Source organism: Gallinula chloropus, assembly GCF_964237585.1.
Source record: "Gallinula chloropus genome assembly, chromosome: 5".
NCBI classification, from domain to species: Eukaryota; Metazoa; Chordata; class Aves; order Gruiformes; family Rallidae; genus Gallinula; species Gallinula chloropus.
Window position 1 is genome coordinate 79,286,997 of NC_140090.1, and position 27,465 is coordinate 79,314,461.

At 42.1% G+C, this 27,465-nt stretch overlaps 1 protein-coding gene across 10 annotated transcripts in view; it reads left to right on the forward strand.

The window, feature by feature from the left end:
• DOCK1 (dedicator of cytokinesis 1) overlaps positions 1–27,465 on the forward strand; it is a gene marked incomplete at its 5' end in the record, with an annotated part of 301,045 nt that overhangs the window by 40,648 nt on the left and 232,932 nt on the right. For 4 of the 10 annotated variants that reach the window (XM_084265209.1, XM_084265217.1, XM_084265215.1 and 1 more), the window contains 15 exons: positions 218–299; positions 737–872; positions 1,532–1,604; positions 4,162–4,241; positions 6,681–6,806; positions 8,770–8,894; positions 9,188–9,286; positions 9,951–10,023; positions 11,677–11,780; positions 12,195–12,378; positions 16,061–16,158; positions 19,455–19,544; positions 20,014–20,114; positions 21,813–21,947; positions 25,822–25,930. In XM_084265209.1, the coding sequence (XP_084121335.1) occupies positions 218–299; positions 737–872; positions 1,532–1,604; positions 4,162–4,241; positions 6,681–6,806; positions 8,770–8,894; positions 9,188–9,286; positions 9,951–10,023; positions 11,677–11,780; positions 12,195–12,378; positions 16,061–16,158; positions 19,455–19,544; positions 20,014–20,114; positions 21,813–21,947; positions 25,822–25,930 (1,615 nt within the window). Of the gene's footprint in view, positions 1–217; positions 300–736; positions 873–1,531; positions 1,605–4,098; positions 4,242–6,680; positions 6,807–8,769; positions 8,895–9,187; positions 9,287–9,950; positions 10,024–11,676; positions 11,781–12,194; positions 12,379–16,060; positions 16,159–19,454; positions 19,545–20,013; positions 20,115–21,812; positions 21,948–25,821; positions 25,931–27,465 lie in introns of all 10 variants that reach the window. The other 6 variants (XM_084265218.1, XM_084265212.1, XM_084265214.1 and 3 more) reach the window with 5 other exon arrangements.

Consider the following 27,465-nt stretch of genomic DNA (forward strand, 5'->3'; position numbering starts at 1 on the left):
TGCAGGATGAGGGGGCTTGTGAGAGTTGGAATTTCTGTGCAAGGTGTAGGAAAGGGTCACCTGGGGCATGTGGTGCAGCAGCGTTTCATGAACCAGGGGACCCTTCCTCATCAGTGGCTGGGTTCAAAAGAGTCTTCTGTAGATTCTGAAGTTGATTTTACCTGATGACATTGAGAAGCCATTTAAACAAAAATACCTCCAAATATTGTTCTTCCAGTGAAAACTACTTGGTGCGATGGTCAAGCTGCGGACTCCCCAAAGATATAGACAGATTGCACAACCTCCGAGCAGTGTTCACTGTAAGTGTGTGGGCTGGGTTTGGCTGGCATGTTTTAAAGCACTTGTCCCAGGGCTCATGAATAACTGAGGGGTGTAACGATCGGTGTGTAAACAGCGTGGAGTTGGTGCTGCAGGTGGTGATCCTGGGGAAGGCTCACATGAGATGCTTCTCGTAAGCGACTACTAAATATTCTCAGCACCTGGCTAAAACCAAAGCTGCTCTTTGAAGTTTTAACTTCCCAGAAATGATTTGGCCTCCTAAGCAATTGATTTACACAGGAGTCAAGATAAGATGGTTAAGTACTGTTAGAAAAATCCTTTTACTCTGAGAAGGGTTTGACGTGATGCTAAAGGCTGGCACGGCGAAGGCAGGTTCTTAGCAGCGAGCCTTCTGCCTCCTCAAATTCAATTGAAATTCAACTGGAATAAAGTAATCTGAAGAACCTACTATTTCTAGGACCTGGGCAGCAAAGACCTGAAAAGAGAGAAAATCAGCTTTGTCTGTCAGATCGTGCGAGTGGGGAGAATGGAGCTGAGGGACAACAACACGAGGAAACTAACCTCTGGGCTGCGGCGGCCCTTTGGAGTAGCAGGTAACCCTGGGTGCTGTGTCTAAGTGCAGTTACATTGTTGGATGGAAAGTTAGGTGTGGGAAACTCTCTCTGGGTTGTAGGTACTCAAAGTTATTCCAAATTTAATGAGACTGGCTGTAGAATTTACTGTGGCTTCCGAGACTTGTGTTAGCTAGAGGTGCCAAAGGTTGTTGGCGAAGTGATCGCGGAATCATGGGGGTTGGAAGGGACCTCCAGAGATCATCAGGTCCAACCCCCCTGCTAAAGCAGCTCCCTAGCTCATATTGCACAGGTCAGTCTCCAAATGGGTCTGGAATCTCTCCAGAGAAGGAGACTCCACATCCCCTGGGCAGCCTGTCCCAGGGCTCCCTCACCCTCACTGGGTAAAAGTTCTTCCCTGTGTTGGTGTGGAATTTCCTGTGCTCCAACTTGCAGCCATTGCCCCTTGTCCTGTCTCCACAGACACTGAAAAGGGGCTGCCCATATGCATCCCATACTTAAGATATTTACAAACATTAATAAGATGATCTTACTCTATAGGAGAATTCTGGCATTGTGCAGTAGGTAACTCCATCCCTCTTCTGAGTCACAATTGCTTCCTGTCTGCCAAGGAATTCCCTCAGCACCCCTGTTCCCATCCTGATCGCTCAGTTCTCAGTACACTTTGTTTTTGTTTTCAGTAATGGATGTTACTGACATCATTAACGGGAAAGTTGACGATGAGGACAAGCAGCACTTCATACCATTTCAACCGTAAGTAGGGGATCCTTTAAAGAATAACCAGAAGTGAAAGGATTAAGATTTTAACTCCCATTAAAAAGAAACCAAACAAAAAGCCTAAAAGAGTTTAAACTTCTGATTGGTAGAAGTGTCTGTAGATAATTTGAGCTTAAATTATTTGTGTGTTGTTTTATCTTGAGGAACGCTTACCTTACTTTGAACTTTTCCCATTAGCTGAAACAGTGGTAGCCCCAGAAACATAATACTTTAAGTTTTGAGTTTAAAGCATGCATTCCCATTTTTACAGTCTCATTTTCTTTGTGTTTAAAGGTGTCAGGGTGATAATGTGTAAGAAGTGAAATGCCTACAATAAGGACACTGCTGGTTTAGCTTTGCCTGAGATAGACACTGACCAGCAGCATTACCTGCATCCACTGCAGGGGATCTCTGAAATTGGGGAATGATAACATTTATCTCTTGTAGTAGCAGACTTAATTTCATAGTAGGGACCACAGTAGTTGAAGTACAGACAGAAGTTGATACTTCAAAGGGTTGCATCATAGACCTCCTGCAATCCCGTCTCATAGTTCAGACTTGTGCCAGGTAATCTGCTTGGATAGTAAGGGTGAGGATGTTTCTGCTGCACATACCTGTTGTAACTGGCTCACAAAATCAAGACCAGTCTGCTATGTGGACCTGGTCTTTTATTCATCTAAAACTGCAAACCTTGCACACTGACTCTAAAGCTGCTGATGGGCAGTTTAACTGACACTATTTTACAACAATTAAATTAGCTAAAAGCAGGTATGGAGCTTTAAAATATGGACATGTATGAATTTAACGTAATAACAAAGATCAGTTTGGACTTCAAGCCACAAAATCATCTTAAATATGGGTTTGATCACTTAAATTTTTGTGGTTATGTAGATATGCACAGAGAAAGTGGCTTTAGAAGTCAGAGCTTATTAACAAAAAGAGAATACATGGCAACTGCTCTGTCCCATCCTTGGTTCATAGGGTGGCTTGGGGTGTTTTTTTATTCCAGGAAGTGGGGAAAGGCAAGAGGGATAAGTCAAATGTGCATAAAATATGAACACTTAGTTTTCCTATTGCATGAGTTGTTAGACTGCCATCTGTTCAGAGAGACAAAACACAGTTATGTTGGCTAAATTCCTTGATGAATCTACTAATGGATAGTCAGAGGGGTTTTAATAATACTAAAAAAAAATCCCAATCTTGAAAAATGTAATTATTGACTTGAACTAACTTTATTTTGGAAAATGGGCTTAATTCAGGAAGCCCTTGTGGCTTGGAGATGGTGAGATGCAGAGGGATGCAGGGTCTGCAGGTGCTGTAGGGAGCCGAGCAGGTGTATGCCTCATGTCTGAAGCGGTTCCCTTTGTGTGCAGCTGCATTGCCAGAGTGCTGCAGCGGGTGTTAATGTCAAAATGAGAAGTACAATTCCCATTTTTCAAGGAAAACAGGGGGTTTTAGGGAAGAGTGCTTTCATGATATGTTTATTGTGTGGTAAACAATAGCAAGCTTATTTTTTAGTGAGTGTGGAAGTACGCAATGAAAATGAATCTTTGTGTATCAAAGTGGATGCTAATGGAACATGTAGTTTTCTGCTCCATTAACACTGATTTATTTTTTCTCTATCTATAAATCAGCTTTTTGAAAAGATGTACAATGTGATTTTTTTTTTGGTTTTTGTTTGCCACACTAAATTAAAACATTCTTCTGAAAAAGTATATTCCAAAGAACATGAATAATGTGAAAAGCCGTGATGAATGCTGGTGTTGTTCCTGATGTAGAGTTAGGCTGTATATATGAGCCACATTTTTCTTCTCATTCCATGCTCTGCTTCTGTTGTACCACATGCAATTCTGTTTTCCTATCTTTGTTTGTTTGTATTCATTCACTGGCCACCGACACAATGGCTGTCAAAAGCACTCGGCAAGATCACTTAAACTATATTTAATGCTGCTGGTGATTTATAGTTTCCATCTTTTCATTTATTCATCAAGTTTAACAGAATGTTTGGATTATCTGCCTTTCTCCTCTGCTGTTCCTGTGAGGTTAGGGTAGCTTTCCTTTGGACAGGTTGCGCTGCTGCTTAAGCTGTAGGGTGACAGCAGTGACCCAGGAGGTGCTGCAGGGCCAAGCTTCTGTATATATTGAAGAGAATACTGCCTGTGTAGGTTTTCACTGCTTGATGGGGGGTTCTTGGGTGGGAGGCATGCTTTCTCCCCTCCCAAAGTGTTACTGGGCCTGTGCCTGCATGTATGTCCTGAAGGGAGAAGGAGCAACGCAGGTGTGCTGTGCTTCTCTGGTAGATCAGCATTCTTCTGATTAATGATCTTCCTCTGTCTTTCTTGTTACCTTTCCTGTCCTTTTGTCTTGCGTTGACTAATAAATACTCTTTGTCACAACTATGATATGATCTTTTGTGTTCCCTTGTTACTGTGACTTCTGGTTTTCTGTGACCCTTTGTTTCCTGGTGTTGGTCGTCATGTGCATCCTCCAGGCTAGCGTTGGATGACGCCATTCGACACAAGCAGCTGAACATATCATCCCGTTTTTCACCCAGGGTGGCAGGGGAGAATGATTTCCTTCAGACTGTTATAAACAAAGTGATTGCTGCTAAAGAAGTCAACCACAAGGGTCAGGGTATGTACTGTTCTTTATATACACCGCTGCGCCTACAGCCGCTCCGCGCTTGATTGGCAACTTGTGATGGTTTTAATTTTGGAATCAAGGGTGCATAACATTACCTTCAGCTCTTCGCTGCTGTTTGGCAAGAGAAGATGAGCTTGCACAGTTTGTCCCTCTCTTCCTTGTCCTTGAGGCCTCATTCTGCTACCCCCTGCCCCACACTTCTTCCCCCATCTCATGTTAACTCTACAGACTGTCCTTTCTCTGCGATGTCCATCACTTGGACAATGTTGCATTTCTGGACTGGAAATAATAACACAGGGACTTGGTACTTGTGCCCAATGGACCTTGGCCTCCTGATGAAGGAAGGGATATTCTCCTCTTTCCCTTCTTCTGCCTTAATTTTTCCACTTCCCAGCTGCACTCGCAGCGTTTGGCTCCCTCTCAAGACGACCAGGGCATTGCTCCTGCCAGCACTGAGCTCAGAGGCGGTAAGGATGGAGCCTGAGCATGGCAACCCCCCAGATGCCCTGTCCTATGGACTGCTGGTGTAGCTTTCTGTAACTCAGTCTGAGTCTGGATCCAAAGCCTGGGATGGGTTCTGTGTGTGTACAAGACTTTGCAGTTGTAATATGTCTGCCAGTGAAAGAGAATTGTGTGAGGGCTCAACCTTTACCATACCAGCTTCAACACTATTTTTTGGGGGTTGGGTGTCTGCATTAGTGTACAACTGTGCAGGCTCATGCAGAGTTCCCACCTGATGCTGTGTATATATCTGGATCTCTTGTAGGCTGTATCTAACCAAAAGACCAAAGGAAAATGATCTGGGTTTTTTTTCTGTCTCTTTCTAAATTAATAACAGACAACTTTTTTTAATTTCCCATTAACGACAGAGGAAAACTTAGAACTACTTTTCCTCCCTGTTTTCACCTGCAGCCAGTGTGTTGGAAAGGAGGAAACATTTCAGCTCCTTTGATTCATGTCAGATCCTTCCCTAAGAAAGGTGCCCAAGCAAACAGAAAAGGACCAGGAGTTGTTGCTTAGCCCGTCCCCTTAGGTGCAGTCACTGTTTCATGAAGCAGCAGCTGGTACATCCATCTCTGGCAACAAGTCAGCGTATCGCCTTTTTATAAGAGATTTGAATAGAAAAGAGAGCTAGCTGCCAAACATACACAAAAGGAAGGCATGGTGAATTGCAGGAGAACCCACAATTTCTTTTGTACATAAATATTTTTGGGGTGTTTTTCATAGATTTTAATTTTAGGATTTTCTTCGTGCACGTTGCTGCTGTAATTATTTTCTGCTTAAACTTGATTGCCAGTCACTTTACCAAGTGTGTGCTGCTACTTCTCTGTTATTTTTATTCCCACTTTGGGTTCTTTCTTTTTTTCCCCCTCTAACAAGTGTGCCTGATGCGAGTTGGCAAGCAGTGGCTTTTTAGTGGCGCCTTCTGCTACTGAAAAGAAAAATGTCAACTGTTTAAAGCTGATGCTGTAGATTTCTTTGTGCTTGGAGCAGTAAAAACAACGTATGGGGGTGGTGGTGATGAGTCAGTTCAGGGGACGTAGCTGCTGGTGGTGCTCTCTTTATTGGCATCTCAGTATCGGGTGGTTGTAATGAATTTTTTTCCCCATTCAAATCAACGCTGCTGCTTCTCTTTCTTCTTGTGGAAGATAAACATTTCATTAGAAAGGACTTGTGAGAGTTCAAAGGAGAGATGAAAGCTTGAGGCAGTTCTGCTAATGGTTTGATAACTGTATTTCCATGTGATACTCTGTGGAAGGTCTTGGTGACAAGAGGAGTCTAGTTCCTTGGGTTGTGTGAGGAGTTCTGCTGGGGTCACTCTGGCTTCATCCTGAGGGCACAGGACGTTTGTTTCCATTTTCACAGCCCAGGCTTCAGCAGGTCCAGCTGAAAACCAAGGGTTTCCTCCTTCTTATTGATATTCTGTGGTGCCACCGACCTGTTTCTCTGGTCAATGCAGACACGTTCCCTTGAAGCTTTTAGGCTGTGAATAAAACTTGTGGCTTGGGAACCTGTACTCCTCTGTTTTTGGGGGGTGTGGTCAACTCCTCCTTACCATGCTGCCTTCTAGATGGTATTGCTGCAAAGTGCACAGGCTGAAGGCCTGAATCCTCCTCTTGGACAGATTTCCAGTTTCTCAGTTTTTTTATTAGCCAGCCAGCTTCCAGGGTTTTGTTTGGTTTTCCAGAAAGTCCTGATGTAATCAGCTGTACTTACATGTGCTGCACTCAGGTTTCCACTTGAAGCAGTGTGAGGTTTTTTTGAGTGTCTGAAGATACTTGGTAAAGTGTTATTCTATTAATTTTTAATGAAGGGCAGTTACACTAAGGTATGTTCTCACATTTTACAGTCTATAAAAATAGAGAAATCTTGAGTAACTAGAAAAAAACCCAACCCACCAGTTTAATAACTATGGTTTTTCCACAACAGGTTTGTGGGTGACTTTGAAACTTCTCCCAGGAGATATTCATCAGATTAGAAAAGAGTTTCCACACTTAGTGGATAGGTCAACAGCTGTGGCTCGGAAAATGGGCTTTCCTGAGATTATCATGCCTGGTAAGTGATGGGGTGAATTCATGTGCTTTGTTACACTTTAACTACCTTTAAATACCTGTGTGTATGGAAGCTTTGGGAAAGAAAAAGAGGGGGATGAATTTGAGGTGTAGTGTATGTTAAAAATGATGGATCATCAAAGGATTTAGTCTTACTTAAATCACAGAATCATAGGGGTTGGAAGGGACCTCCAGAGCCCATGGGGTCCAAACCCCTGCCCAAGCAGGGTCCCTAGGACAGGGCACACAGGGCGGTGTCCAGACGGGGCTGGAATCTCTCCAGAGAAGGAGACTCCACACCCCCTGGGCAGCCTGTCCCAGGGCTCCCTCACCCTCACTGGGAAGAAGTTCTTCCCCAGATTGTGGGGGAACTCCCTGTGTTCCAACTTGAGGCCATCGCCCCTTGTCCTGTCCCCGCAGCCCAGTGAGAAGAGGCTGCCCATGTCCCCCTGTGTCCCACACTTCAGATATTGATACCCATTGATCAGATCCCCTCTCAGTCTTCTCTCCAGGCTGAACAGCCCCAGCTCCCTCAGCCTTTCCTCACAGGGGAGATGCTCCAGGCCCTTAATCATCCTTGTAGCCTCCTCTGGACTCTCTCCAGGAGATCCCTGGCTTTTCTATACCAGGGAGCCCAGAACTGGACGCAATACTGCAGGTGGGGCCTGACCAGGGCAATGTAAAATACATTGGTAATACCTGCCACATGTGCTACATAAATAAATAGAAGTTAGAACCCCCCAAAAGACATGATACTGCAGTGACACTGGAAAGTCTCCTCTTTCTTCACCAAAAAAGGTATACAAAGGAAATGGTTCCTAGTCTCTCCCTAGCAAGGGCATATGTAAAACTTTGTCCTGGTTCTGGTCAGGATGGAGTTAATTTCATTTGTAACATCATCCTGTGATGAATCCAAACCAGAATGATTTTTCAGAGGAATAGATGTAATTTAGAGGGATGCAAGTCTCTTGGGGTTTGTACTGGATCTGGATAATGTGTTTGAAGGAAAGCCTTATTGCAGCTTTTTAGTACATATTCTGTGGATGTCCCACTTCTGGCATTTAGAAAAAACCTGCAAAAGCCCCCAAAGGTGGTGCTTCTAAAAATAAATATTGCCATAAACAACAGAATACAGGAAAAACCCTGAGCTGCCCTTTTCAGATTGATTGGGCTCTGGAGGATCCATTTGATACTTCAGAACCCATCCCTGTTCCAGCCTTGCCTGTGGTTGCTGACTCAGTGTTTGTCAGGTGGTTTATTACATACCCAGCATGGTGAAGGTGCCTCAGCCCCTCTGCTTGTGATGGTCATATTGGCACCCAACACATCAGCCCCATGAAATTATTGGAAATCCCCCATTTCCACAATTCACTTGGGAAGTTTCAGCTGGGTTGGGGTGTAGTTGCAGAGCATTTTAAGATACAAAGCTAAATAGAACCCTCCCCTTGCTACCCCTGAACCAGCAGAAACATCAACCCCCTTCCTGATGTAACAAGTCAAACAGACCTCGATAGGCTGCTTAAATATCTTTAAATTGCAAAATATCAGTGCATTGGAGAAATTAATGACTGTGGTCAAACTCATCCTTTGTAATTAATAATGAAAAGTTGTGGGAAAGAAAAGGAACTGAAGTGTGTTGAGAGTGATATGCACATACACTGAATGGGCACATGGTATTCTTTCAGTCCAGAGTGATGTGGGCTGTATTTTGTTTTGTTTGTAGGATTCTGCTTACTGCACTAGGAGTTGATAGTTCAGACTTGAGAAATCTTTGCACAATTCTAGCCAAACAGCTGTTTTCAGTATTACTGGCTTTGAATGTTGAGCATCCTGTGGCTTTAAATGTTTTGCCAGGGAGATGTATGGTAGCTGTTCCTAAAGCCATTGTTCCTGTGCATCCTTGGTTTCACAAATCAATATGTATATTGTTATAAATGAAGAACTTTGTGCTTTGCTCTCTCCTGTAGGTGATGTTCGTAATGACATCTATGTTACCTTGGTTCAGGGGGATTTTGACAAAGGCAGTAAAACAACAGCAAAGAATGTAGAAGTCACAGTGTCTGTATATGATGAAGATGGCAAAAGATTAGAGGTATTAAAGTATTTAACATCTGTTGGATTTATTTCTTTTGATACACATCTGTATAAGACTCTTTCAACCTCTTTCTCTGTATTTGTCAAGTTATGTCCCTGTTACCTACAACAATTTTCTCCTTTGTCATAGCTAAATGCACCTTGTCATAGCAGTGCAAACACTTTGATACTGATTTCATGAGGAGGTCTGAGCATGAGCCCTTCTGTCCAATTATTTTTGTGGTGTACTTGAGTGATAGAGTGGAGTTTAAGATAGACATAAACATTTTCTCCTTTGTTTGTGTTTTCCAGAGTGTTATTTTTCCTGGTGCTGGTGATGAAGCCATCTCAGAGTACAAGTCAGTAATCTATTACCAAGTAAAGCAGCCTCGCTGGTTTGAGACTGTGAAGGTACATAAACTGTTAGAAATAACTTCCTCTGTGTGGGTTCATGTAGGCTTTAGGGGAGAGCCTTGAGAAGCAAAACTAGGGAAATTCAATGCTTGTGATGGTGTTTAGCAGGACAAAATAGCTCAGCTAGGCTTTCAGTGACTGCTGGAAAAATAGAGCTGGCTTTTAATTGCATAATGAATTTTATTTCATCCTTTTCGTCAAGGTGACTTATGGGTGCATTGCAGCATCTCTTTAGTAACAGTTTCCTCTTACTTCCATGAAGCTGACCTAGAGAAGCAGGATATTAAGGTTAAAACAGTTGCCACAGTGTTGAACCCATCAGCATTTCAGGATCTGTCTGACTGTGCTTTAAGCTTGATGAATTTGCTTGGGTAAGGCTTCGAGGCTACAGCCCAATATCTACAGTTGCTGTCTTGTGAGGTGACTTAACAGGCTTGTTTCTCTCCTCCTCTGGTTCTTGGTGCAAGAATTGGCTGGTTTTATGGGGAATCTGTGACCTTTCAAGGTCTTCCATAGCAAAATGAAGCTGGTACTTAACATGGATCTCTTTAATAGCATCTTGTTGAAAGATGCCTAGCAGAGAGTTGGTAGCTGGTTGATGATGTTTGAAGATACTGTACTGACTGTTTCCTTCCTCCATCCTCTTTCCTAATCCATGAAGGTGGCAATCCCCATTGAGGATGTGAACCGCAGTCACCTGAGGTTTACGTTCCGACATAGGTCATCACAGGACTGTGAGTAATTCAGCCTTTTCCTTAAGCTTCTTCTCAGTGTCTGGTGCCCAAATCTGGTCCTAGCCTGTATTTGACCATTGTAATCACTTGTAGAGCAGGGATAAGTGTTTTGCTTGCTTATTATGGCATCTTTCTCCCTTCATTACTCCTTCACTGTTACCTATTGACATCAAGCTGCTTCTTTCCTATCCAGTTATTTCTTAGTGAGTAAAGCTTTCCCTTAGCAATTGAAGGGGTTGTGGTATTGTGTATTTTAAAGGTAGCTGAGTTGGCATTTGCAAAGATACTTAACCTGATGTGTGAAATGGGAACATGGAAGAGTTTACAGTGGGCTTAGCACCAACAGTTGAAAACTTTGCTATTAAGAAACTTGGTTTCCGCTTCTGGTTCTCAGACTGACTTGTGGTTGTTTTGAAGTAATTTTACTTTAAAAGATATTTGAGAGCTTGTGGTTTTCCTTGGCTTTCCTGTAATGCTGCTGGCAGCTGAGGTGCCTTGAGCTGTTGAGGATCAGATTGAGTCAGCGAGACATCTTCCATTTGCCAGCAGCTGCTTTGTACAAAGTTTGGGGCTGTGCCTTGGTTGTGATCATGTTCATTCCATGCAGTGATTACAGGGGCTGTGTCTCAGGATAGAAAAGCCTTTCTAAGCTCTTCTGCTGTAGAATAAATGTGTAGACAAAAGCATTCATCTAGTAGTGGCCACTGGATGCATTTTAAGACACATAATGCACTTGATGGAGAGGTATCTGTATAAAACATAGTACATTACCCCATGGTGGCTGTTTAATTGAAGCTGTATATTTTGCAAATTGGTCATTAATAAAAGATTTACTTAGAGAATGATGCTTGCTAATGAAAACAATGTGTCAACGTTACGATTGTGCACTACAAATTGCTAGAGTCAAATATTTTTATGATGACTCAAAACTGTAGGTTGGCTGTGGTTTAAATACCAACTGGAGGCTGTGCCTTAGGGCTGCAGGGTCTTCTCACAGCCTGCTTGGGCTACCTCAAGCTGACTGCACCTTCCTTCTGGTTTTATATCTTAACTTACTTTCTGTTTTCTACTTGCCCCATTGCTTTGTTTTTACTTAACTCTGGATAACAGGTTTTGGACAGTGAGAGCAAATGATGTGTTTTCTAGTTAGTATCACTTGTTGAGTGGGCCAGTGCTCAGAAACTTTGGTGCTTTGCCTGTAGCTAGAGTCCCAGGTTCTGGTTTGGTTCTCAATTTCCCCCTATAAATGATAGAGCCGTGATGAGATGCTCAGTGCTGGTCTGTAAATCATTATTCTGAGTGCCAAGCAGTGCCCTTCCTCTAACTTAAAAGCTGGAACATGATAAATACATCAAATTTCTGGTTTGCTTTTTAAAATTTGCCTTAATTCAGCTCTAAATAAACACACAGAATATAGAAATATTAAGCATCTAGTTACTGTTGCTGTGGTCAGATTCTTAAAGCTTTTTTTCCTCATATGCTTGCTTCTATTTTGGGTTTAGAAGACTCTCCCAATTTCTTATAGCTTTTCTCTAGCTGAGAATCTTCACTGTGGTCATTTGTTTATAGGTTATATGTGGTTTTGAGATTAGGTGGACTGCCTGTACTAGTATCAGATACTTAATTTATGCTGTTTTGTTTGTTTTCTAACAGCCAAAGATAAATCTGAGAAAATATTTGCCCTGGCATTTGTGAAGCTCATGAGATACGATGGAACAACTTTGAGAGATGGAGAACATGACCTTATAGTTTACAAGGTAAAATTTTGAGGTACTTTAGTCTTTTGATAGTGGGTTGCTTGGTGTGATTCCTGCTGAATTCTACTGAGCTGCTGTTACAGAATCACACTGAAAAAATGTTGTAGACTAGTTTGTCCACTAAGTAGTCCACTCTGCATATTTGGCAGGTTGATTGTTAAAACTGGAATATGTTTTACTGGACATGTTTTAGTTATCAACATCTATATGAGGTTTTTTGGCTGGGAAGAGTTATTTCTCTAGCCCTTAATTATCACGTCTCTCTAATCTGAAGACAAGTTAGTGGTAGGGTTGCTTCAGAAATGGACCTATCCAAAGAAAATCCAGTGCACATAATAAGACTTTATTACTACCAAGACATTTTACTAGATCCTCTTAAAATTATTTCATATTGTATTTAAAATGCTGCTGTAGGCAGAAGCAAAGAAGCTGGAGGATGCTTCGACGTATTTAAGTCTTCCATCCACCAAGATAGAGTTGGAAGAAAAGGGACACTCTGCAACAGGGAAGAGCATGCAGAACCTTGGAAGCTGCACCATCAGCAAAGACTCTTTCCAGATTTCTACTCTAGTTTGTTCAACAAAACTTACACAGAATGGTGAGTTCACAGAACTGCTGGAGCCTCTGCTGTTGGAGTGGGGTTATACCTACTGACTAGGCTGCTGCCTTCATCCCCCTTCCCCTGTGAATGGATGGTGGGTTGTTTGCCACTCAGCCACGGATTAAATTGTCTGCATGCAGCTAAAGCACCTCCTGAGTGTGTGTGCTATCCAGCTTTTTTTTCTGCCCATGGGCTTTGTTTTGCTTTAGAGCAGTACATGTCTCTGGGAAAACAGAAGAATACAAATTAAATGGAAATGGGAATATTGTTTGCTGTGTAGCTGAGGCTTCTCCACTGAACACAGGCTGTGTGGCGTTGTACTTCTCTGTGGGTATGAATAATAGCACTAAGGAAGAGGATGAGTTTATCTTTCAAGAGTAGGTAATATCATGGCTCTGCTCCCAAATAAGCTGTTTTATGTTATTTTCAAGGTGCAATATCTGTATCTTATGCCTGAAGAAAGCTTTGATGTTTTCTTGTGTTGGGCAGAAGGGAGGTGAGCGTGAGGATGTGGAAGTCGCTCTCACATTGGTGCATCCTCACGTGAACACAGAGCACCAAGAATGGAGTTGCCTTATTTCCTTCCTTCTAAAATTTGCCTCATATACATTTTTCCTATGTATTTGTCAGCTGGCTGACTGCATCCAAAGGCTGTGGAAAGCAGAGCTGATGGCAGCCACCAAAGCAAATACTTCACATTTCCAGACGATGCCCTCTGTAATTTTTGTGCTCCGTTGCCATGGAGCGGTCCCTTGTTCTCTTTGCTGCACCAGAAGTAGACTGGGGAGTGTGGGTGGGTCATTGAGATGTGAGTGAGTCATGCCAGGGAATGGGATCGTTCCTGCCTGACTCATGAGCAGGGAGGGCTCGATTCGGATAGATCCGTGGGGAATCGAGGTTGTGGATGAGGAAAGCTCGGGACAGGGGGAGTGGGTGGGAATAATAATTGGATTGTCACATTAATGAGCTCTCCTCTGTCCAGGGGGAAAGTTACTACTCCAGTACCATGTTGTAGTCAACTTTGTAATTTTATTGCAGTGATTCAGTGGCATCTCTTGTTGTAGCACATCCTGGGTGTTTCGTATTCAGAGCACATCAGAGTCACTGCAGTCTGGCAGTCTTAGAGCCTAAGAGGGTGTTTAGCAAAAAATTCAGAGATGATTTTGGAATCTCATAGCAAAGATGGGATCATAGCTCAGCAGCAACACAGTGGTTGTGGGGTTCTGTAGGATGCAGAAAGCAGCATGTGGAATTGAGCTGCTTTTTGTTGGTGATACGATTAGTTTTGGGCTTTTTTCCCCCCCCTAGTACTACTTAGTAGGTTGAAGTATGTCATAGTGGTCGATATATTGATCCTGCTTTTGCAGAACTGTTATTAAAATTAAGACTAAGCATGAAACAGTGCTCAATTTACAATCACTTCCTTTGAACTTTTGTGCATTATTTAATTTTGCTGATAATTATGTTGTCTTTGAAACTCGGAGAAGAAGTTGCCAAAACCTTTTCTCATTCTTTACAAGATCCCCATGTATCCTTAAGCAGTTTAGGAAAGAAACAAACAAAAAAAATGATCATTAAATTCCTCCCTCAAGTATAATTTTTCATCTAAAAATTGGCAGTGCTGTGTAGATGATGGTTTCTGGAACTGATTTTTAACCTCTAAAACTGTTGGTTAATAATTTTTCTTGAGCTTTCTTAAAAATATGTAAGTAAAGCCCCATGTTTATCCTCCCTTACCAAAATGCTGACCAAAAGGAGAAAACTGTGTTTTGGCTCATCTATGGAAGTTCTTCCTTCACCCTCCTTAAGTATGTTAAAAGCAAGTGTAAAGTCAAGTCTAGGAATCCTGACAGTGTGGTGATAGATGATGTTGGTAGCACCATTCTGCATTGCATCTGATATTGCAGTGTGGCACTCGGGTCCTCACCTTGTCTTGGGAGGGTTGACCCTTTCATACCTCACACTTGCATTGTTGCTGTTCACACATTGTGGGGCATGTAATGCATCACCCTGAGTTTGTGGTGGCTTTTTATTAGTGGTGATTTTTTATTGGTCTTTGGGGTTTTTAAGGTCAGAAGCAAGCACTTTGATCCTATACATTATGGGATATCTGCTTACTGGGGCTTCTGCTGAGGATGACTTACGGATGGGTTATTTTGAGCTGAAAAGTGGCTTTTAAGGGAGCCGACAGATTTCCCTGATGCCGGTTGGGCTAAGGCAGGATGACAAGCTTGGGGTTTTGGGTTTGTGGGCAATTTGGGTTGTGTCTCAACAAGTGCTACTGTGGGTTTAACTTACTCTGTGGCTCTAGTGCTGCTGTTAATATTTAGTAGCGTGTTTATTTGCAGGGAACCGAGTTTGTGAGCTGCCTCCTGAGAAGTTATCCTTAAAGGAAGCTGAAAAAGGATGCTGTGGCTCTTTATGGCTAATAAAAGAGAGAGGGAGATTGCTGTCTGTATTCACTTGCTTATCAGTGAGTGATGAAGTGACGTGATCTTAATAGTGGGATGTGGAATTTGGGGACAAGACCATTTGCAGTTGATTTGTTTCCTGATCTGATCTGTGCCCTAGCTCTCCATCACTTGGAAGCAACCAAGCAATGTGGGCATTATGAATTACTAAGCAGACAGCTTTCCACTGAATTAGCTTACTTTGCAACTGTTTGCCTTGCACTGTGCCTTATTTTCTTTTAAGTTTATTCAGTGAGAGCAGAGAATGTGGGAACACTAATGCTGGGACAGTCATGGCCCTGTAGATAGGACTGTGTTAGAGGTTGACTAATTTCACGTTGGCATCTTTTCCTAAACACACAACCATTGTGTACAACAAATTAAAACTGAGGGATAGGACTTCTTTGGCACAGACTTGGATGCTGATGTTTTGAGAGCAGGTTGCTTTTCTGAAAACCTTTTGGAGTTCTTCCATGATAGAAGCATTTCTTGTACGAGGTTTCCACAGTGTCAGAGACTTACTGGCTTGTATCACAAATAGCGTGGGCAGTAGGTCTGGGGGGGGATTGTGCCCCTGGACTGGGCACTGGTGAGGCTGCACCTCAGGTACTGTGTCCAGTTCTGGGCTCCTCACCATAAGAAGGACATTGAGGCCCTTGAAAGAGTCCAGAGAAGGGCAACCAGGCTGGGGAAGGGGCTGGAGGGCAAATCCTATGAGAAGCTGCTGAGGGAGCTGGGGATATTTAGTCTGGAGAAGAGGAGGCTGAGGGGAGACCTTCTCCCCACCTCCCCTGCCTTGCCAGGAGGGTGCAGAGAGGTGGGCGATGGTCTCTTCAGCCAGGGGACAGGAGATGGGACAAGGGGCAATGGGCTCAAGCTGTCCCAGGGAAGGTTTAGATTAGATATTAGGAAAAAAAATTTTTACTGAAAGAGTTGTCAGGGCCTGGAACAGGCTGCCCAGGGAGGGGGTTGAGTCACCTTCCCTGGATGCCTTTAAAAATAGGGTAGATGAGGTACTTCAAGGATCTGGTTTAGCTTAGGATGGGAATGGTTGGACTTGATGATCTTAAAGGTTTTTTCCAACCTTGTGATTCTGTGATACTATAGAAACACATTGTTGTCCACTGAGAATGGCTGACCTACGGAAGTAGACCTGTTGTCCTGAATGTAATTGTGGAGTGTGAGTGGTAGTAAATATCCTGTGATAGATTTCTTCTTCTTACTCCTAGTTGATCTGCTGGGACTTCTGAAATGGCGATCTAACACGAACCTCCTGCAGCAGAATCTGAAGCAGCTGATGAAAGTTGATGGTGGTGAAGTGGTTAAGGTAATGAATTTATTTCTTTAAAAACAAACTATGATGCCAAATTTTTGCTGAATCCCATATTTTAAGGAATTTGCATCTTTAGTTTTGTTCTGTGTTGCACATCCCCACCTCACTGCACGGACTCACATGTTAAATTTAGACCAGGGGTCTTTTGGCCTTCAAGATATTAATGCCTTCTGCATTCCCTCACAGAACATCACAGATGTGGAGTACTGGTAAAACACATGTAAAATACAAATTTCTGAAACACAGGGTATTTTTTTAACACTTCAGCCAATTTTTAAATACAGGTACATGAAGGCAGAGGGTGTTTACCTTTGCAAGATCAGAATGTCTCCGAGTTCTTACATGGTGATGGTAAATGTATCTTTAATATCTGGATGCAGAATGCAATCCTACTGTGGGCTACTGATGATTTTTTTTTAAAAGAATTTATCCTGAAAACATTTAGCAAAGCCAAGTCATTTACATTTGCCAAGTCCACTGAGTGATTGTAGAGACCTATGTAAAGACAGATTTAGCTGTGGAAAAAAGAAGGCTGGGACTTTATTGAATGTGTTGTAATAAATCAGATCTTAAAAGGGTGTCAAAAGGTGTAATGTACTGGTGACAGGTGACCCTTAAGGGCCTGTAGCATTGTTTCCTTATTTCAGTGGGTTTTAATTTGGTTAATAGAAGCCTAATGAATGTCTCTTCTTGGGATAACTTAATGTGAGAATGCTTGTATTACCCTTTGAATGTTGTGAACATAGTTTCTCACACAATTTGTTTTTCAGGAAGGTTCTACCTGCTGTTATTTTGTTGTTGGATCATTTGATAGCTTAAAACTTGACACCAATCCTTGCTTCTGCCAAGCCTTGTCATAGCTCTGTCGTTTGTAATTCGCCCTCTTCTCCCAATGACATCAGAGAGGGTACAGCAGATTACTGCTTGATGGATATCATTGATGTTAGAAGCATCAGAATGCAGCACAAATGAGGTTTGAGTAGAAGCAATACTGGAGTGATTCTCCAGCTGACACACGCTCACCTGTCCCTGTGCTGCTGCAGGACTGTGTGAAATCAGACTTGCTGCTGCACAGGGATCTGAGCAGAACTTGGTTTATGCACAGGGCAGGAGAGTGAATTGTTAAGATTGCTCTCTTCCCCATTTTTATTCCTTTTTCTAGAAGACCACTGTTTGTGTAATCAACCTGTTAGCAGCAGCATTCAGGAAGTCTTTGTGCTGGCAGCTCTGCAGGCTCGTGGTATCTAGTTTGTTCTTCTCTATCAGCTTTTTTGTCATTCCTCTTTTTAAATAAGATCCATGGTGCAGTGTGTTACAGTATGCATGTGATAAAACATACTCAAATTTTATATTAAACTGTTTCTATTCTTTTTAAAACTCCAGTAAAAATACCTCTGCCTGCTGGTGTTCATTTATTGCTCAGCAGAGATCAGGCAAGATACTCCTCCTGTCTTTGGCTGTTCCAATAGTGTATGGGAATTGTAAATGTTATCTCCCTCCAACAGAGGCTCTGACTCCATTTGTGCATAGAGCCTATAGGATGTGAGAATGTAAGCTGATAGTCTATAAATTACTCAAACTAGCTCCTTAGTTGGGAAGCGTTTTCCTGCCTCTTCACACAACAAAAGCATCCATCCTGGATGGATGTTACACGAAGTCCTTGTGAACATGTTTAAAACACTGCTAATGAAAGTCATTACACGGTGCCTAAATGCAAAACAAAGACTCAATCTGTCATGACCTGGCCTTCTAACCATTCTTTGTTTCTCAAGGGGCTTAGCCAGGCACTGTTTGGGATGTGAGTGTGCTACTTCTCTTCAAACCAAGACAGATACTTCTCCTGTCAAAGCTCAAAACTGAGCTTTAAAGCTTTCCTTCCTGCTGGCTGCTGGCTAAAAGTACTTTAATTTGTGTTCTCTAATTGAACAAATGGGATGGTGAGAAGGCTATCATCTCTCACCCCCCCAGTCCTGCAGTGAAGTGATGAGCTGGGTCTACCCCAGAACTGAAGTCTAAAGTGAAGGGACTTCCAGAGAGGAGGTCCTGCCAATGCAGGTTCCCTGGGACATACTGCTCAGGTCGGCGTCCAGATGGGTCTGGAGTATCTGCAGAGGAGGAAACTCCACAACCCTCTGGGCAGCCTGAACTGAATTTAACTCTAGATGTAGTAGATAGTCCAGGTGAGTTATGTTTGATCTGGGAGACTCATTCCATAGATGAAATGTTTTAAGGGAGGAAGGTGGGAGGCAGGCAGTCTCTTCCATGACCCCTTTGTAGTTGCCATCTCAGAGCAGTTGCCTTCTGCTTGTTCAGACGTTCTTCCTCAGCTATACCTCATCCACGAAACAAAACCCCCCGTTTTTACTTCATTTGAGACAGACCTGCTGGAACAATCCCTGTTGAGCTGCTTCTCTCTCAACCAAAACAAATAGAGACTGAGGCCTTGATCCATCCTCATTCTGCCTTGGAGGAGCCCGTGTCGTTTCTGTGTCATCTGGTGGAAGGAAATGCTCAGATGCAGAATCCCATGCCGATAAAACTCAGTGTGGTGATGAGTATCTTTGATCTATGCATGTAGTACTTGTCACTGGGAAGAAATACTGTAATTATACATGCATAAACCAAGCTTTTATCCCTCTGCTTAACGTGGATCCCCCTGACACTAATCTGCTTTTGCTTTCGTGTGACAGATCAGGGTGTCCAGCCAACTGGCTAGCGGAGACTCTTCCTCTTAGAGTGACAGAGGCGTGTAGGTTTTGGGCTGGGGCAGGAGGTTGTGTGCTCTCTTTCCCATGACTGCATGTCTGATCTCATTTGGAGTTGTGGATCCAAGTTTATGCAGTCATGAAAAGCGATATGCTGTGCACTTTTCATTGCTCAGCTCAAAACTACTGAAGATGACTTGATTTATTTGGCATGAGACTCAGTTGCTTGTCTGGTTTGTGCTCCGAAACATCAGTTTTCAGCAACTGCATGATCCTGTTGACTGTATGTCGAAACTGAGTTTTAAACTACTGTTCATTCACTAGAATAGATTAAATGCCTTGTTCAGTTGTACCTAGTGTGGTTTCTGACTCTTTCTGGTTTAATGATGCTGCTGAATCGATAATCAACTACAAAATAATTTGCTGAAGGCAAGAATGTTTGTTACATCATTCTTCTGTTGGATAAACTTTAAAATGTCATTGTAAAATCTATAAATGAAAGTGAATATGCCTGTAGAAACCTGTGTGAAATCTGAAGTCAATTTTTCATGTAAAAATGTGATGACTTGTGTATTTTTTTTGCAGTTTCTTCAAGATACCCTGGATGCACTTTTTAACATCATGATGGAGAACTCTGAGAGCGAGACGTTTGACACGTTGGTGTTTGATGCTTTGGTAAGTTCACATTGTGAAAGCACTAAAACATAGGTACTGTAGTGGCAAACAAATATGATGTAAGTGCTAGAATTAAGCTTACAAAGAAAGCCATCTTAGCTCTTAGCTATTTATTACTTAATTTAAAAATTATATTTCAAGCTTCATTTGGATTTGATCAGAGGGGGGTGGAATTGTGTCTTGTCATCCTCCCAGAAGAGGTGAAAGCAATCAAGTCCAGTCATTTTAGTGGATTAACAGCAAAATTTAGGATAGAAATGGGAAGTCTCTTCTTGGAACAGAAAGCTTTGTTATGAATATGAAGTTTGCACAGAATATTCAGGTATTGGAGGACAATCAGAAGCCAGAGTCTCTGTGTTTTTCATGTTGCTAATGTGGCTTATCTGAAAATAAAGGTTGGTTAAAGTATAAAATTAAGGTGCTTCTCTTTTTGAGAACAATGCAACAATTATGCCTTTTTTTTTTCCAGGTATTTATCATTGGACTGATTGCTGACAGAAAATTTCAACATTTTAATCCTGTCTTGGAAACCTACATTAAGAAGCATTTCAGTGCTACCTTAGCCTACACGTAAATATTAAAGCTTATATTTTTTCATGTGGCTTGCTGAATTTTTCCAGGTAACATTATTCAGTTACTTATTCACATGGAGGTTAGTTGGGAATTTGCCCATAAAGCTTGGGAAGCTGATAGGTTCTTGAAGACTGGAGATAATATGTCTTTCTCTCTTGAAATAATAGTAGTGAAATGTTCATTCGCTTGCAAGGGGCAGGTCTTGATTTTGTTGTGTTTAAGGAGGGTGTGATTTGATGATTTCAGGAAACTTTTGTAAGGAGAATACTCATGAGTGGTTCTTAGTCACACTTGAGATAAGGTGCTTCAAATATATGTTGTTTGGTGCATTAAATTGATCTTCTATGCTGTATTAGCTGCGTTACTGTCACTCTGGGGGAGGAAGCAGTGAAGAAAAAACCCCTCAAGTCCACTATTTTTGCTGTTTTAAGTATTTTTTGACAGTTAAGATCTTTGCTGCTGCCTCAGACTGTCAGTGCTAGAGGAAAAATATATAATGAATATCTATGCAGTTTTGGGAAGAAACCCAATCCAAAGCAGGAATCCTGCTGTGCACTTTGGTGTTACACAATCTCTATTATGTGACCAGAAAATATTTGAGTAGTATTGATTTTACAAAAGACAAGAGTTAGACCTTTAGTCACAGCTTTGATATTACAATCATTTCACTGCATTACAGCCACTGTTGCAGCCTTTGTATAAAAGGATGAAGCATGCTCCAGCATCTCTCTTGTTATTAGCAAGAGCTGGAGGTGGCCCTTCCACTGGCAGGCATGAGAACATCCTTCCCCTCCTTAAATGCAGGGAGGTAAAAGCAAGTTTAAGCTTGGGGATGTTGGAAGAGCTGAATTTTGGCTTGCCCTGTGCCTTGGGCATGACAGATCTCTGCCCTCCCCTCACCTCTTCTTGCACAAGTTTCAGTGTAGAGAGGCTGCATTGACAATATTCAAGTGGTTACTTAAAATTCTTTTACAGTTTACTCCAGTTCAAATAAGTGCTCCTATATTGAGATACCTGTCTACTCAATGTTATTTTCTGTTAGTGATATAGAAAGTTATACTTATTTACTGTTAGTGGGAATGTTGAAACCTGCAGTGTAGCAAGGATGATTTAAAATGGAATTGCTTGTAGTTGCCTTAATCAGGATTTATATTCACTGGAAGTTGAAAGAGAAACAATTTTTAAAGTATCTTTTCAAGTTTGATAGACTTAAAAATGTGGAATGAGAGAATTTCTAACTGGTGCTATATGCTTTCTTGAGAAATAAATGTCACAAATTCTAGCCCAGAATCCAATGGAAAGCTATTTAAAGGGGAAGCCTTGTTTAATGAAGGAAGTCCTGGTTTATGTGTTTGAATTCTATCAATGTGTTCACCTCTAATTGAATTATTTCTGTTACTTTTATTATTAGTAGTGGTTGCATCTTTATATTAGCCTAAATCTGAATATCCCTAAATACCTGGTGAAGGTACAAGATTGCTGTATTGCTTGTATACTCAATGGTATTATGTAGCCTGTGGTGATGAGTTTTCTTTTTTCTCAAGAACAGTTATCAGCAAAAACTAGAACGTGAATGTATATTTCTGTTACTTCCTGGGCACTGTCTAGGCACAAACCTTTCCTTTAAACCTTTCAGATCTGAAGTTCTTCTCCATGAGTATACTTGTTGACTTATTTCTTTCTGTATTTAAACAGAAAACTGACTAAAGTTTTAAAAACATACGTGGATAATGCTGAGAAGTGTGGGATCACCGATCAGCTCTTCAAGGCTATGAAAGCTTTGGAGTACATCTTCAAGTTCATAGTCCGGTCCAGGATATTGTTCAATCAGTAAGTATGGTGAATGCTAAAACCTCCTGTATTTTGCCAATACTGTTCAAAAAGTGTCATTTTATAATGCCACAAGTTAAAGATGCTCAACGTTCCCCTGCTTCATAAATATTGTGAGCTGCTGGAACTTATTCCAGGAGATAGCTGTTCCCTAGGAGCAAGCCAGATTTCCTTGAGAGGTGTATTAAGTAACAGTGCACTGCTAAAATCACGATGTGTTTCAGCACTTGGTGATTTAGGTCTCTGAACAAATACAGTTTGCCACTATTTGGTGAATTTTTGTTAATAACTGTCTGTTACTGGGACTAAAATGCTGAAGTTATGGAGCAGCCATGCTGCCCTGTCCTTCATCCTGGCTTTGGCTTTGCTAGTGGCTTTCCTCAGGTGGCTGCAAAAATCTGGGAAGACTAAAATATTGAATATTTTGTGAGAAAGGAAAAGGACAGCTTTTCTGGATGGGAAAAGTGATGTTTGTCCTTGCGTATTTGTAGGCCAGGCATGGAGGGGGATGAGAGTCAGAGAGTAGGTGGGCTGTGAGGTAGAAAAGGAGTATGAGAGGCACCGTTTTTGACACACTGCCTTGTAAAAGACAAACACAGCTACTGCTGATGTTCAATCCCCAGCAGCTGGAAGCAGCCCAGTCCCCCACTTGTCAGAGCAGAAAAGTTGGTGATGGTGGGTTTGTGGCAGGGGCTCTGCAGTCTCCATGGGTTTCAGTGAGCAAGGCAGGAAAGGTGGGGAGAAAGAACTACCTTCCTCTCAAGAGAAGGGGAAAGAGATATGATGGGAGGATCATTGGAGTTTCTCTAAAAGCTCTTCCTATGCCTGCTGGGGAGATGTTTTCTGCTCCCCCTTCGACCTCCTGCATGGTGAACCGCACAGGGACTCGCTTGCGCTGTCTGCAGTCAGTGTCCATTCATAAAGTCAGGCATAAATAATTAGTTTAAGTCAACTTGGGAGTCTTTATTGTGTTCTGTTCTATACCTGAAATATTAAAAAATTTATAAAACAAGTTGAGGATGTATTTGTCTTCATTTAGATTCCATCGCTTGTTAGCGATGGTAACAACCTTATTACGAGGGATTTATGTAGAGCTCCGAAGTTCGCAGCTCCACCAACCTTTCTCTAAATTAGAGATTGTAATTTATTTCTGTGGGAACCTTGCTGTGAGATTCATAAAATACTGAATGTCACTAACACGGTTGCAGGTCCTACAAATCACTTTAAAACAGAAAAAAATAATTATCTCTTGCTGCAGATTAGGTGTTCAGACAATATGACCATCTAGTGTCGGCCATTGGATTTCCTTGTGCTGAGCACTAATTCACAATTCTTTAGCATTGGGAAGACACAGCTCTCAATGACAAGGGATTAATCAGCGAAGCTGCTGAACGCTGAATGACACCATGATTTGTTCTGCTGTGAGGCTTAAATCCTGCCTGAGGTGTGTGATTTGAAGTGATTATCATGCAGGAGTGTAGCGGTGTTCTGAAATACCATTAGTGTTTTTTCTGAGAAATTGCAATGAGCAAGCAGAATCTCTTACTAAAGAAAATATTAGGTACTTTTAACTTCAGTAGTGTGGTCATGGGCTGAATATACAGAGCGCTTCAGTGGTGTGATGGCAGCGAGCTGGGATAAATAAGTCGAGGCCTAGTTCGTCTAGTTGAAGCCTGGTGGCAATCTACTTGTACAGCCTATCAAGGTTTATAAAGGCAGGATATTATAAGTGAACTTTGGAGATAACTTCATTTAGTTTGCTCAGTAATGACCCCAGTGGGCACGTTGCATTTGCAGAGACTTCAAACAAAAGTGCTGGAAGGGTCAACTTGGTCTAATCCTGGTTTTCTTGTAGCTGTGGTCTCTTTGTGTGGTGTCAGGTGTATTAAATAACTGGATGTTGATAGCTGACAGTAGAAATACACTTGTGACTAATATGTTTATTTTTATTATAACTTCCTTTTTGAAGCACAAAGCTTTTTGTCTGAAGCAGTTTGATTTATTGGACTGTCAAGTTTAGTTACTCTTTATATTGGTATTAGCTTCACCTCTCTAATCTGTTCAGGGGGACACTGAAATCCATTATTAAAATTGGGTGTTAACAAGTAATTTGTCCTGCATAACCCCCAGTTTTAGCCTACAAAGGAGAACAGAAGTTTGCAGAGCAAAATAACACAATTTAATATTTTTTCTGCAGCATTCATTTCCCCTGTGTACTGGTTAAATGGCTTTTTTTAAGAATCTCTGGCTCCCAAAGGCTTACAAACACAGCATTAAAAATGATACACATTAGTTTGAGTGGAAGGCAGCAAGAACATTCTGAGCTCTGTATTTATCTTAAGATAAGGCCCTTTCCTTCTGTAATGGGTGGTCCATCATCATACCTGCAAAGATGATGACACACCACACTGCAACTCTATGTATAAAATTCCTGGGTGCAGTGCTCTTTGAGCTGCAGGCAACTTTCACCACCACCTTACTGGGCTTAACCCTGGAAGAAAATGGAGAAAAGCAGAGGGGAATTGAACTCTTGCTGGGAGCTGTTTTAATGGGTCACGGTGCAAAATGTTTGGGTGAGCTCAGGGACAGAGGTAGTGGAACTAGGGAGGGCTTTGGAAGCCCCCTTTGCTGTTGGATCAGGTTCTTGAAGCCAGTCAAAGCCAACCAGGTAAGCATGGGGTTTTAGTTGAGGGAAGAAGTCCCAGTTGATGTTTATAAACACCCCTGTCCAGATTTGATCTGGATACCAGATTCTCCTGGGCTTGTTTTAAGCACTGACCCGTTGGTTGGGTGTTTTTGGCCACATTAAGTCTGTCTGGCTGAGGTTTGACAAGTGCGTTTCCAACAGCCCTTCCGTAGGAGAGTCGTGCATATTGCCAAAGTGGGGAGCAACGTTTTAAAGGGTTTGTGTGGAGCTAGTGCTCCTCTTCCCCTCCCCTTTAATTTTGTAGTGAGAGTTCTGATCCTACACCTGAAGCAGAGATCATTCTGCATCTGAAATATTCAAGGCAGTGTCAGGAACATTGATTCCTGTGCTGTTTTGGACCAGTGGAACAAGCTCTTCAGCTTGGCTGTATATTTTTTGCCTTTAGTGTTGCTCGGGCATCTCAGGGCAGTTGTTATCCCCCTGCAAGCATCTGGCAGGGAGAGAGGGGTCCCTGTGGGCAGATGGGCTCTGAAAACTCCTGCCTGAAGGCAGGGAGACTGGCCTTGCGAGCTTTAGTTGTGGATTAGTCATTCTTTTGTGGCAGCTGTACTGACTGGAAACCCAGCTTTAACTAGTCTAGTGTTAGTGAGCCAGAAATGATAGGTGAAGTGCATTTTAACTTCAGCACTCCCTTCCCATGGAAAATAAAGGGCTTTTTTTTAAAAGCAAATAGCAGGTTGATAGGCCTTCTCTTTCCTTCAGAGTTGAAACTCGCTGACCTTAGGCCACTGGTAGAATTTAATGATTGCTGGCAAGTTGTCTGGATGCTTTCTGGCTTCCTCATCAGAGAGCTGCTTGGCATTGGTCCTCCCAGACATCTGCTAGCTCCTGTGTGGGGCGAAGAGATGCTGTCCCACTGCTGCGTGGGCATGTGGAATTGGGTCACCGCTGAGGGATTCATCGTGACTCGAAGGTGTAGAAAACAATACTCAGTGTGGTGTTTTACATAGGGAGCTTCAGAATAAAAACCTGTTGTTCCTGCTGGCCCAGCCTGGTCAGTCTGTCTTGTCTTTACTTCATTTGTGAAATAAAACTCTTAGTTCAATGAAGGAAGTTGTAGAAATTCTGGTACTTGAAGTAGTGGAACAAACTGACATCTGAAGTTTGAACTGATTTTTTTTATGAATGCATTTTAAATTGTGCTTATGAAACCTATTTGTTTTCCAGACTTTATGAAAACAAAGGAGAAGCTGACTTCAGGGAGTCTCTGCTGCAGCTCTTTAAGTCCATCAATGAGATGATGAGCAGCATCTCCGATCAAACTGTCATAGTGAAGGTATGTTCCATGCAGGTCTCGGTCTTGGGTTTACTTTTGCATCCTAAACCATAGCTAGGCAGTTGATGTGCTTATGTTTCTCCCCAAAAGCATGTTTAACCTCAAACATGGTTCATTCTTAGTGTTTCCAGAGAAGGCTTTGTGACTATATAGAGACTCTGCTTCAAAGAAGTAAGTTTCCTTAAATTGCTGCAAATAGCTCACTTTTATTTTTAAAAGGGAATGTAGGGATGAAATGGTGTTTTCCTTATTTAACTTGTATAACCTTAACTTGAAGGTGTTATTTTAGGTATTATCTTTAAGATGCCCATGGCACTGTAGATCCTTACATTCTCAGGCACTTCTTGATACCCTAGGCTGTTCAGGAAGTTCAATAGAGTATCCTAAGGCCTATATGTTTTTAATGGAAAATCAGTAGCTAGTCAGACTGCAGACTCCACCCTTCACCCATCTTCTTTCATCCCATTTAAAATGGTAGCTACTTTGATAATGTCAGCTGGCTCCTGGAATTGGGAGTTACCTCAAATGAACATGGGTGCTGATACTGCAGGGCAGAAGCATGGAGTTACAGGATGGTAGTGTTTTGTATGGAAAGGAGGTCACTGTGCCAATACTGGCCCCATGTTCTATTAGTGAATCTCATTCTCCATGGAAAAGCCCAGAGCCTCTCTTCAACACACATTTGATAAGCTGCAACTTGAAGTTCTCTGTGTGGTTCCAAATACAGTTTATAAAAGGACATAACTCTTGATCCAGCCGTTCTGAATCAGTTGCAATATGATCAGAGGGGGGTTAAGAACTAGGGTTGAATTTGGGGACAGCTTGACAGTATGACTCCTCCTGCTCAGAAGTGCAGTGGTTGTGTGCTAGAGGGATTTTTTCATAGCAGGTGAAAGGAGGTGAAGACAGGCAGTGGCAGAGCACTGTGCCAGTGCAAGAGGTTCCTGTTGAGTGGAGCTGGAAAAGTACAGCAGGAAAACACCAAAGTCAAAGACACACCGGTCCTTTGTAGCTGAGCACATGCAGGTCTCGGGCTCCTAATACCATGCTGAGCACACAGCAAAAATAGATAGTGGGGATAAAGCTGGTGAGCCTGAATATTTTAGGCAGAGAGACTGAGACTATAACATCTGATAACAAAATGGGGTATTACATGCTTGGAGAAAGCTGTATTTTTCTTTCCATTGACAAGGCATCTATCCTGGATGGAAATTGGGAAGTTTGAGTCGGTGACTCAGTGTGTGCTATCTGGTGTTTTACAAATAGGATGCTTTCAGATACAGGGACTGAATGTAAGATTGATTTTCCCCTTTGTGAGGCCTGCTTCAGGAAAGCAGTTGAACATGAGGTTTTTTTTCAACAGTTTATACCTTGGAAAAGAGAATAATTAAAAATAACCCCCAAAAGTAGATTTAGTTGTCCTCACCTGAGATGCAGGGGGGGAAAAAAAGACAAACTTCCTAGCAAAGGTTAGAGAGATTGTCCTATAACAGTGCCTGTCCTAGTCTGTGCATCCTTTCACATCCAGATCTCTG